Below are 11,855 nucleotides of genomic sequence, written 5' to 3' on the forward strand. Positions count from 1 at the left end.
CCAAATGCATTTGGTTGGTAAAACAACAATGTTCTTTGCAGCAAAATGACCCCCGTGTGCGTGTATTAAATTATTTAGATTTGCGTGGGAACTACACAACGGTGATATCGAATCACGTCTCAAAAGATGCTGCGTCCACTGTATTGGGCACAGACAACTGTGAGCAACAGCACAACCACATCTCTACTTTGGTGCAGTCTTTTGCGATTTGTTGCCGACCGTATATTCTTCATACAGGTACTCCTTTTGTGGATATTAGTTGTTGTGTGACCCCTTCCGCACTCTCTTTGCTCCGATACCTCCTTGAGCCAAATGAGGTTCTACGCTTCATTAGCAACGGTTTCCGCATTCATGGAATTCATGCAACACCGTGTCTGATTCTTCTCACAGACTCCTCGTTGAAATTGATTGGGTTTTCCCGCATCACGGTGGAGGGGGACATTATTCTCTGTCAGCGCGAAAACGACGAGAGGGAAGAGCCTGTTCTTCCCGTCCACATCAGCACGACAAAGAGCTCGAAAAACAAGTGGGGCTCTCAGTTCACGGCCTCAAGTTTCGCAGTCTCTATGACAAACAAGCTGCAGCGTTTCCTTACAGATGGCGGTGGAAAGAAGCGACGACGAATTGAGACAGAGAAACTTCATGATGGAACCAAAATTGCACACTCGGTTCGACAGGCATCTGGAGACTCCTACAGGGATCTATTTTGGGTGTATTTCCTGCAGAACATTCGGAGTGTACGCATGGCATACTACATGCACCAGGATACCGCCATTCTCTTTGAGCTCATGTATGACGATGGTCCCATGTTGTCTCTGGTTGATGCACATCAATCTATGAACACGTCTGCACGAGACAAGTTTCTTGCTGTGTTGAAGGACGTCCTTGGCACGAAACGCTGTGAATTTTTTGACCACTCACAAAGAACCGCTAGCATTCGTTCGATGCTTATCCGTTGGGCAGCAGGTTCAGTCTCTACATATGACTATATCACTTTTCTTAATTCTGTGGCGGGCCGTACAAGGAGAGACTTTAACCAATACCCCATCTATCCATGGGTGCTTGCCGATTACAAGTCAAGTGAACTTGACATGGACTCCCCCAAAACATATCGTGATCTCTCGCTTCCTATGGGGGCACAAACGGAGGAACGACGTCAGAAAGTGATGCAAGTCTACCAGCAAATGGTGGAGGTGCAAAAAGCCGATCCGGACTTTGAAGGCGTTCAGCCATTCCATCATGGCACGCACTACTCTACGAGTGGAGGGGTATTACATTTTCTCATTCGTGTGGAGCCATTTACAACTTTTGCACGCATCTTTCAAGGCGGTGAGTTTGACGTAGCCACGCGTTTATTTGATTCCATTGATGCCTCCTTTCAATCGTGTGTGCATGGCCCCACAGACTGTAAAGAGTTAATGCCAGAATTCTTCTTTGATGGCATGTTTCTTGTAAATGCAAATCATTGCGAGTTTGGCGAAAAGTCCGACGGTACGGTTGTGAATGACGTGAGACTTCCTCCTTGGGCCAAGGGCTCGACGCAGGTGTTTATATCCGTCATGCGATACGCACTGGAGAGCAATTTTGTTTTGCAGAACATTCATCGTTGGATTGATCTGATCTTTGGTGTACGTCGATGTGGAAAACTTGCTGTTGAGAGCTACAATGTGTTTCAGCGCATGACGTACGGTGAGGAGGTTCTTCAGGCTTTAAAAAAGTGTGATAATCCACATGACATTGATGTCATCATTGCGGAGGTGGACAACTTTGGGCAGACCCCAATTCAGTTGTTTCAAGAGCGCCACCCTGCACAACGGGAACTGAAACCATGTCATCCTATGCTTTCCACCGGTGGCACGGGCGGTGCACATTCTACGACTGGCGGTAATGTGCTGTGCAGCGGCAACACATATACGACGGCATTTCAGGAACAATTGCCAAAGGTGCTTTCTATGGTCATGCATGCTCTAGACTCACCACAGACATGGTACACATTAGAGGATCCAGCGCCGGGGAGTTTCCAAGCCATGCCTAAGAGCGTCTCAGATGCCTTCCAAATTCATGAGAGTCCCGTACTTGATTTTGTCACGACACGAAGTGGAATGAATATGTGTTGTTACAAGTATTCTTTACCGGTTGATGACACGGACCACATAATTTGTTGGAACCACAGTGAACATATGTTGATGCGGTTTGATAACACGCGAGGACATTTTTTGTCATCTGTACGTTGCAAGTCGGTTCTTCGAATTCCCGCGAGTGTTAGCGCCTTTTGTGTGAGTTGTCGTGAGACGCTGATTTTAATCGGGTCCAACAGTGGTACTGTGTATTGTTTTAGTCATAGCCGAACAGATGGCGTGCTGGTGCTAAGCTCAACATTGTGTAACCACACCAACCCCATCGCTGGATTTGCGTTGAGCACAAAATACGGCCGTATTATTAGCTTTACTACGAGTGGCATCGATTTTCCTACGGTGTGGTGTGTTCAGCATTGCCACACGGTGAAGTTACATGTCCTGGATCTCTCTCGCCTGCTTCCCTTGGCAACCCCAGGCGACCTTATCGTGGTGGCTGCAGCTATTGATCCCATAAGTGCAAATGCCATTGTAGTCACACGTCGGCATCTTTTGCTGTTTGATAGGAACGGCGAGCCGTACGGAGTCGGCCCTCTCCCCAACGCCGACAAGACCGCGCCACACTTGGAGGATGAGGCGGGGCAAGTTGGTTTTGCCGTAGACGACAGCAAAAATTTTATTGCCAGTATGACAGCTGTCACGACATATGAAACACTCGAGTGGGCTTCTGGCATTCAGCTTCTCATTACAGGGCATCAAGATGGCAGTCTGTCATTGTGGCGTGTTGTGCGTTTGCCGCCTGAGAGAATGGAACACGGCCGTATTGTTCTTGTGGAGCACCATGGGTTTCTTTTTACTGGTAGCCAAACCCCACGTCTTGGTGCCATCACGGCCTTGCGACAGGAACGTCCCGATGTGCCTGTGTTCTTTGTTGGTTACCACAGCGGTGCGGTGAAGGTGCTACGCTTTGAAAATCGTACGGCGGACATGACGAAAATGACAACTTCTTAGTGGTGCCGCCTTATTTATTTATTTTCTTTTGTTGCATCCATCTATCTATTTATAATATACACGCGTGCGTTTGTGTGTGAGTGTGAGTATGTTATCTGTGCGCTGATGGACGCCAACGAGGAGAGGAAGAAAGGGGGGTGATGGTGAAAGTTAAAGGGGGGGGGGGGGGGGGAAGATGGAAAAAAAAAATAATCGTTGAATGTGAGATGTCGACATTTATTATTCTCATCATTATTTATTTATTTATTTATTTATTTATTTTTTGTTTTGTTTTATTTTATTATTCTCCCCACTCCGACTTTTTTTTTTTCTCTATTCCAATACGTTTTTTTTTTTTTTTGTTTCTTCCTGTCTGTTCAGAGAAATATTTAAATGTTGGCGGCAATGCGTGGACACTTGTTTCGTGTATTTTTTTTTTTCTTCTTTATTCCCCTGACAAAGAACATCGAGCCATCACGATCACTTAGCGCTCTAGCCAATTCAATACCACAGGAACATTGCATGTGCCTGTTATTTGTATCTCCTCTTGGGCTTCTTGTCTGAAGTGACAGGAGCTTTTTTATTTATTATTTATTCTCTCATGTTTGTTCTCGTGTGTGTGTGTGTGTGCGTGTGCATGTGTTGCACTGTTGATGTGATACCATAGCACTCTCTTACTTTTCTTTTTACTTTGTGGTTGTGCCATCACGCATAAATGTATACGCTATGGTCACTTCTTTTTCCTCTTGGTGTACAGGAAGGAGGAAGGACAAGATTGCGTACAAGGGACGAGGAGGAAAGGGAGAAAGACGGCTGGGGAACACATGCAAGGCGGCGGGGGAGATGGCGACACACCTCCGTGTTTCTGCCTCGTCTTGGCGGAGCCGGAGGCGTTGGAGCTCGCGGAATGGGTGCGTGACGTCGTAGCGGAACGTTTAACGCCCCCTGTTAATAGGGTGGTGCTCCGCAACGTTGGTGCGTCGTCAGGTGACGAGTACCGCTTCCACGCCGCTGCGTTGCTTTCATTGGGGCAGGTGGCGGCAGACATCATCCGTCCCACCGGCGGCACCAGGAACGAGACTGCTGTGACGGCATCCAAGACAGTGAAGGCGGTTTGCCTCGTCATTGCGGTGTTCTGGGACGGACAGAGCGAGTCCGTTAAGGCGGAATTTACTCGTCTCAGAGAACTTTCGGATGTCAAGAAAAGCACCGATGCAAACGAGGATAAAAATAGGAATGCGGAGAAGGACATCGACGACAGTCACTTAAGTCAACTGCAGTTCTCGGAGACGCAGTTTATTTTGCAGGCGCTTAGCGCCAAGAAGGGTGAACACACATTGAAAGAAAACAGTGAGGCTTTGGTGAGTAGTCTTCGAAAAAAGTTGACTCTTAGCACCGCTGTACGGTACGTTGACCCACAAAATAGTGAATCGCTGGCGTTGAGTAGAAATATGTCGGCAACGTCATGCTTTTTGGCGCCACCGGCGTCATGCGATGGGAAGGGAACTGTCATTGGAAGGGAGGATTTCAGCGAGTCCACCATCGCGGCGTCTATCACGGAGGGTCAAGGGGAATGTTTTTTTCTTGTTTCTGGACGTAGCATGGAGGAATTTCAGCAGCGTGTTGCTCAGTTCCGGGAGTCTGTAAGAAGCCTTGGCGTTGGCTGCATGCCATTGGTAGAAGGGCCGCGTGGGATTCAGGGGACAGGCAGCAACGACGTCAACAGCAACAGTACTATTAAGAGTAGTCATGGTAGCGGTGGTGTGGGAAACGGAACCGGGAATAAAAGGGCGAAGATTATTGCGCAGGAATTTCTTGTTCGTCAGAGTGAGTCGGAAACGCACATTGACCTACGCCTTGCCATGTGCGGTAATGTAGACAGCGGCAAATCAACACTCACGTCCGTTCTTACGCGTGGTTGTCGTGACGACGGACGAGGTTCCGCACGTGCATTTGTCTTTAAGCACAAACATGAGGCGACAACGGGGCGCACTTCAAGCATCAGCGAGAATTTCCTTGGACTCTCCTCGACAGGAGAAGTAGTGAACTACACCATTCCCGCACTAAAGCGCCTGGGCGGTGGTGGTGGAATTTCCGCCGGGCAGCTTGCACAGGAGGTGGTGGCGCAGAGTGCAAAGGTACTCACGCTATACGACCTCGCCGGTCACGAGCGTTACCTCAAGACGACGGTGCTCGGTATGACTCGAAATATGCCTGACTACGCCTGCATCGTGATCAGTGCAAACAATGGCATTCAACGCATGACAAAAGAACACATTGCCCTTTGCCTTGCACTTAAGATTCCTTTTTTTGTGGTCGTTACTCGTATTGACTCTACCCCGGAAAACGTTCGACAGGAGACGTTGAAAAGCATTAATAAGTTGCTTAAAATTCCGACCGTGAGGAAATTGCCCTACCCGGTGCGTCGTATAGAAGACGTTGTGCTTTCTGCGAAAAACCTGCGTATCGACCGCATAGTGCCTATTTTTGAGGTGAGCAACGTTACAGGGGACGGTATTCAGGACTTGATTCGTTTCTTAAATCTCCTCCCTCTGCGAAAAGATTGGCGCAAGGCCCGGATGCAACCTCGAGAAATGGTGATTGACAGCACATTCTTTGTGACCGGCGTTGGCACGGTTGTTGGAGGGATTGTGACGCAAGGCGTATTTCACGTGAATGACGCAGTGCTTCTTGGCCCAGACAGTTTTGGCGCGTACCGCACGGTGCACATCAAATCCATTCATGTGAAGGGCATGGAACAGCAGGAGGCGGTGGCTGGTTGCGACGCCGCATTTTGCCTCAAGAAGGAGAAGCGTAACGCCATACGCAAAGGCAACATTCTCGCCGACCCGCACCACCCGGTTGCGGCATATTGGCAGTTTGAGGCGGATGTCACAATCCTCTACCACTCCACTACGATATTGGTGAACTATGAGCCTGTCATTCACTCCGCCACCGTGCGGCAGTCCGCTCGCATCGTGTACGTGGCGCAGGAGGTTCTCCGCACCGGCGATCGGTCACTCGTGCGGTTTCATTTTCTCTACCGTCCCGAGTTCATGAAGGTGGGGCAGCAGCTCATCTTCCGTGAGGGGCGCACGAAGGGGATTGGAACCGTGACGAAAGTCATCGTTGACCGGATGGAGTCGCTTCTGGTAAAGAGGCGGCTGCGGTAGGCAGCAATCGGTCGAAAAAAGGAGAATCAAAAAGTAAAACAAAAACAAATGATAGTAACATGGAGGAAGAGGGATGGGACGTCACATGCGTGAGGGCGGAAGTGTTAAATTTCCCGGTACATGCGTGTATGGTGCCAGCACGAGTGCAGTGCGGTACCGACGGCGAATGACGCATATGTGCATGACGGCAAGCAAACAAACGACCTAATGTAAAGAAGGAGAAAAAGGAAAGGAATGATGCATACTTTGCAGTGATGTCAATTCACGCATCGCATCATTTGTGCATCCCCTTATGGTTTACTCAGTTGGACAAAAACAGTGAAAAGCACACACAGAAAAACAACAACAAAAAAGTGTCTGTTTGATGTGCTGTGGGGAAAGAGATCCACGTGTGTGTTTTAGGGAAGAGGATCCGTGCAGCACGTTTGTTTCCATGCGTTTTCTTGGCGTGTGTGGCTTGACCTTTTGGCCGCGGGAAGACTGATGAAAAGGGAAAAAATGGGGGTGAGCAAATCAAAGTAACAAAAGTAAAAATGAGTGGAAAAGTTTCTTCTTGTTGTTGTTGTTTTGGCAACGAGCGCAGGTCACTGCCCTTCCTTCGGCTCTCTTACTTTTTTAGCTCGTCTTTCTTTCAGCCTGTCCAGGAGCTTGTGAAAAGAATGATCGCGGGAGAGCTGGCTAACTTAATTAATGTATGTTTATATCCTGATAAATGAAGGCATTCTTCATGATACTTTCTACCGTATGAATCTTTTGGGAAGAACACGACTTTGTAGGGGCAGGGAGCCGATAGAGGCCAGATAATATTTTGTTTTTTATTTTGCCATCCCACCCACCCCCTTTCGATTCCCACCGTCGCGGCGGGGTCTTGTGGTTGGAGGACCCCAAAGTCTGCCACTTCGTAAGTAATTATATTCCAAATCCTAACTGAGGACAAAGCACCATGCTAGTGGTCCACAGAATTCTATATATATATTGAATAAAAAGAAAACATCGAAGCAATTAACTAACGAACCCCTTTTTTCCTAACTTGTTCGGTTTCCATAGATAATTTTCAGGATCCGGCCAGCTGCCCGGAAGATTATTCTGTTGTGAAATTCTTTTCATGCCCCCAGTTTTTTTTTTTTTTTTTTTGCCACCACTCATTTCAACCACCCGTACGAGGAGGAAAGGAGGGGGAAGAAACAACAACAAAAACAAAAAAAAAGGGGGTCACACACAAAAAGACATATTCATTAAAAATAAAATATATAGATTGATATATATATATTATTGCACAATTGGATCCCAGGAGACGGTGACGAAGGGAGAAAAGGAAGCTCCAATACAGAGAGAAGGGGAGTAAGGGAGAAAGAAAGAGAGAGATGTCATCTTCTAAGACCGTTACCAGGGGGAGGTTCCTGGCGCCATTTTGTAAGGTAGCCTGCAAGATTGAGAAGCGCTCAGCGAGAAAACTTAACGCGGTTGATGCCTGCATTGCCAAGACGATTGCGGAACACAACGCCAGTGGAACAGATGCCGCAGTAAGCAGTACAAAGCGTTATATCTACGAACAGAAACAACTTTTTCACTATCGTGTTGTGCGGTTCTTTGATGAGTGCCGTTATCTTGCCTCAGGGGAATATTTCCGCACGTACAGCTTCAAGGACTTTGTGTGGGACATTCGATTTTTCACCAAATTTCTACTGCTGTTTATTCTTGGAACGCTTTTTGGCCGGCAGAGCATCTTCCCACCTATCGACCCTGACTCTCCGCTTGCGCTCGCACTGGAGTCAAAGGTGAACCCGAACTACTAGGCGCTGTCGTGAAACCTGCAACAGAGCAGTGGCTGTGAGTTAGGAATAATAGTAGCAGAGAAGGTGTGTAATAGATGTGGAATATTGCGGGGGGGAAGAACGAACATAAACAGGCGTGTGATTGGTGTTTGCGTGTTTTTTTTTTTTTTTTCATGTGTTTCTGTGCGGTGAATGCTGGAATGATTGTACGTGAAGTTTTTAGGAAGCGGCGACTGAAATAGAAAAAAAAAAAAAAAAAAAAGTATCCCAATGTATGATATTACACACACGCATAAGTGTACAATTCATGAATAGAGAAGAGAAGGCAATATTTTTTTTTTTGTTGTTCTTGTTTGTGTGCTCTTGGTGCATTTCCTTCTTCTTCTTCTTTCGTTTTGTTTTGTATACATGTATGTGTGTCATTTTGGAAGGATAATTGTGTTGTTTGCTTCTTTATGGACTTTCTTGATGTCTGTCTATCCGTCTCTGTCTCTCTATCTCTCTATATATCTATCTCTCTGCGTATGTCTGCATGAGAATACGAGTGAATGGGCGAGAAGGAAGGGAAGCAATGCAGCAAAAAAAAATAAAAATATATTCCTTTCTATCCTGTGGCTGTAGAAAAAGAGCTTCTTTGCCTGCCTGGAGAGCGGGAGGGGAGTAAGTCGTCATGGCCAAAATATGTACTTTATTTTTTGCTTGCCTTTATTTCTTTCTGTCTTTTTTTTTTCTTTCTCTTCCGTGGTTATTTCATACCACCCGTCGTGTCTTTGTTTTGCCCCAGCGTGGAATCCCCAAAGTGTCCATTTGGGCATCCACAAAAAGAGAGAGAGAGAGAGAGAGTAAAAAAAAGGACATTTATTTAAGTTAAAGTGGGAAAATAAAAAGGGAGGGCGTCTCATTGTGGGTTGTGTGTGCCCCCATTTATTTTGTGAGCAAAGAAGAAGGAATTATTTATAAGCCGCCAGACGACGAAAGAAGAGGACCGGCAGCGGCAGGATAGACAGGGCATACAAACACAGGCACAGGAGGAGGAGTAAGAAGAAGAGAGCCAATTGTGTAACAGATGGTACCTTATCCGGTGTATGAGCCGTTTGACCGTGTGTGGGTGAAGATGGAGGGGTACGACTGGTGGCCTGCCCGCATTGTTAGCGACGAGGAGCTCCGTGCGAACGGCCAGAGCCGTGCTGAGGGCTGTGACATCACCGTTTACTTCTACGAGGGTACCACAACACCGGCAAGTCTGGAACACTTTAAGAGCGCCACCACAAGTATTACTTTCTTTGAGACATCTTCGGAGAAGGCTGTCACGGCGGACGCTGACCTCCTCGCGGCGATACGTCGTGCGGAAACGGATGAGACAGCGAACCCGCTAAAGTACGAATTTGCAGCGGGAGACCGCGGCAGTGCGAATAAAACGGGTGATGGGGTGGCAGCAGGAGCGGCAGCTGTAGTGACCGCAACAGGGGCGTCTGTATCTTCCACGGATGGGATGCGGCGCGGCACGGGGAATGCGGCGGCTAACCAGCGACCCGTCAGCAAGCGCAGCCGTGCGGCGGAATTAGAGGAACGGCACGTCGCCGCGCCTGCGTTGAATTTGTTACGGGACGAGAAACTGATTGAAATTGCCGGGCGGATCAACGAGGCAGTATCGATCTGCGACCTCCCTTCGCTGCGCATTGAATTGTGTGATCTTGACACCGTCAGTGTTACGGTGCGCCAGCTGGAGACGACAAAAATTGGCGTGGCGGTAGGCAGTATTTTGGGCAGGAAAGAATTGGAGAAGTTATGGCCATTGTCGCGAGCCATTATTTCTTCTTGGGCACGTGCCATGCCCGTTGAGACCATAGAAGCCATCAAGAGACACCAGCAATACCGGCTTGGAAAGCGACAGGATGATGCCAACAAAAGTAGCACGATGGAATTGTCCATGATGAGCCCTTTGGCGGCTGGTGCACCATCCTTTGCCGATGTGAACGACGTTTCCGGTCCGCTGGCGTCGCGATCGGTGGAGAACGGAGAGCGCGTGCGGATGAGGTTTGTCCACCGTGTGCGGAAGCTGCTGGATAACCCCACCGATCCACCCATCCCGGGTGTCACATCCAGTGATCTGGAGGCCGTTGCTGAGGAGCTCTGCCGCGACGTGGTTGAGCCGGAGGACCGCAAGCATTTACAGGAGCAACTTGAGAAGCCCGGTATGACGCAGCTGCGGCGTAGTTTAGCTACTCGCGCGATGAGCGGAAAGGAGTTTCTGAAACTTCCCCGTTCCGCACTCATGACGGAGGATGAGAGACGGATGGAGGAGGCTCGCATTACGAAGATGATTGAAGAGCAGGAGAAGTTAAAACTGGCGAATGTTTCTGTTACAAGTCTGTTCAAATGTCCGAACTGTGGTAAGAACCGGTGCTCCTACTACGAACAGCAGACGAGATCAGCGGATGAGCCCACAACGAAATTTGTGACCTGCCTTGAGTGCAAGTACGTCTGGACAACGGAGTGAAGAAGATGTAGGAGCAGGTGGCGACACTGGCTGGGAAAAGTAAGGAGAAATACATGCACGAAAAGAAAAGAAAAGGAAAGAAAAGGGGGGAAAAGAATGACTGGATGAATAAATAAACGGAACAAAGAGAAAAAAGAGGTACATGTCTGTTTTTTATCTGGTGGGGGGAAAGAGAGAGAGACAGAAGAGGGTGAAATCATGTGTGAGTCGTTGATTAAACCAAGCGGAGAAGGAACATGTATAGATAAATGCATCGTTTTCTTCTTCCTGCACATGCTGACTTTCTTTTTTTTTTTTAAATGTGGCCTGCTTCTGTCGTGATATTATTTTTCTTCCTTTTCTTTTTTGCTTCTCGGACTGTTGACATTTGACTCGTGTGGAATCCGTCTTTTTAACAAATGGGAATCAAAATTTGTGCGGCTTTTCTTCTTTGCGATTCTCTGCCTTTTTGCAGCTGAAAAGAAGAGATGAATTGGGCGCTGCATCGAGGATTACTGAATTTTTCTTTTCTTTTCTCTTCCTTCTTTTTTTTTTTTTTCTTTCAGGTTAACCGACATCAGGGGTGTTCCGGTCGGCGCCCATTGCGTGGGTTGGGGGAAGGAAGGGAGGCAGACTGGGACGTACCGGCTCTCTCACACACACTCACACACTCTCATTTGTCAGTTGAATTATTTCACAAATCCGATATTTCTTTGGGAAGTAGTAACAGGCGGCGGAATCAGAGGAGTTTCTTGGGCGCTTTGAACATTGGCGGCGTGGTCCGGGGAATACAAGGAACGTGCCATAAACGGCCTTCAGTACACCCAAACAACAATTGGATTCGGTTTATAAAAGAAGCGGAGAAGGGACGAGGGAACAACGCATATTTTGCGACATTTCGCTGGTTTGTGTTGTGATTCATATTTATTTATTTATTTATTTATTTATTTTTGTGCCTATTACCCAGGTGGGTGGGTGTGGGAGGACTGCGTGCCTGCGTGGGCTTCTGTGTGCTTATTTGTGTGTGGTTTCTTTGCGTCTATTGTCTGTCTCGGCGTGCGCTGGCGATGGCCTTCCCGCTGAATACGCTCGTCTGGCTGAAGCAGCCGGGGTACCCGTGGTGGCCGGGGATGGTGCTTGATCCCGCGGCGCTGGAGATGGTATTGCCTGCGGGGTACGACACATGCGTGCTCTGCCTACCCTCCGTGTCATCGAGCGTGGCGTTCGCCAACAGCAGCAACGCCGAGGAGCTTCTTCGATTTGATCCGGAGACGGACGCAGAATTGATAGAGGCGGGGAAACAAGATGCGGACTGCGCCGCGGCGATTGAGGAGGCATTGAATGTCTATGAACAACAGCACAG

The 11,855-nt window shown here is 48.1% G+C and overlaps 5 protein-coding genes across 5 annotated transcripts, besides 14 other annotated features; all 5 read left to right on the plus strand.

Annotated features, from left to right (window-relative positions):
* On the plus strand, nucleotides 1–3,086 carry Tc00.1047053511115.10 (hypothetical protein, conserved; the record flags this gene model as incomplete). The annotated part of the gene is made up of 1 exon (XM_801796.1): nucleotides 1–3,086. A coding segment is annotated over one exon (3,086 nt), but the record flags the coding sequence as incomplete, so codon positions are not given.
* Nucleotides 1–11,855: a sequence feature (heterozygous, Esmeraldo-like haplotype).
* Nucleotides 3,318–3,354: a microsatellite.
* Nucleotides 3,679–3,708: a microsatellite.
* Nucleotides 3,890–6,238, plus strand: Tc00.1047053511115.20 (GTP-binding elongation factor Tu family, putative; the record flags this gene model as incomplete). Its single annotated transcript, XM_801797.1, has 1 exon — nucleotides 3,890–6,238. One exon carries the CDS (start codon nucleotides 3,890–3,892, stop codon nucleotides 6,236–6,238), a length of 2,349 nt encoding a protein of 782 aa, XP_806890.1.
* Nucleotides 6,881–7,324: a mobile genetic element.
* Nucleotides 7,473–7,512: a sequence feature (AT_rich).
* Nucleotides 7,567–7,603: a sequence feature (GA-rich).
* Tc00.1047053511115.30 (hypothetical protein, conserved) lies at nucleotides 7,603–8,034 on the plus strand (the record flags this gene model as incomplete). The annotated part of the gene is made up of 1 exon (XM_801798.1): nucleotides 7,603–8,034. The coding sequence occupies one exon, from the start codon at nucleotides 7,603–7,605 to the stop codon at nucleotides 8,032–8,034; it is 432 nt and encodes a 143-aa protein (XP_806891.1).
* Nucleotides 8,256–8,275: a microsatellite.
* Nucleotides 8,483–8,544: a microsatellite.
* Nucleotides 8,592–8,612: a sequence feature (AT_rich).
* Nucleotides 8,700–8,751: a sequence feature (CT-rich).
* Nucleotides 8,837–8,856: a microsatellite.
* Tc00.1047053511115.40 (transcription elongation factor S-II, putative) lies at nucleotides 9,080–10,513 on the plus strand (the record flags this gene model as incomplete). The annotated part of the gene is made up of 1 exon (XM_801799.1): nucleotides 9,080–10,513. The coding sequence occupies one exon, from the start codon at nucleotides 9,080–9,082 to the stop codon at nucleotides 10,511–10,513; it is 1,434 nt and encodes a 477-aa protein (XP_806892.1).
* Nucleotides 10,573–10,610: a microsatellite.
* Nucleotides 11,014–11,055: a microsatellite.
* Nucleotides 11,414–11,442: a microsatellite.
* On the plus strand, nucleotides 11,560–11,855 carry Tc00.1047053511115.49 (hypothetical protein, conserved; the record flags this gene model as incomplete). The annotated part of the gene is made up of 1 exon (XM_801800.1): nucleotides 11,560–11,855. A coding segment is annotated over one exon (296 nt), but the record flags the coding sequence as incomplete, so codon positions are not given.

This window comes from Trypanosoma cruzi, genomic scaffold, assembly GCF_000209065.1.
Source record: "Trypanosoma cruzi strain CL Brener 1047053517051 genomic scaffold, whole genome shotgun sequence".
In the NCBI taxonomy this organism is placed as follows: Eukaryota; Euglenozoa; class Kinetoplastea; order Trypanosomatida; family Trypanosomatidae; genus Trypanosoma; species Trypanosoma cruzi.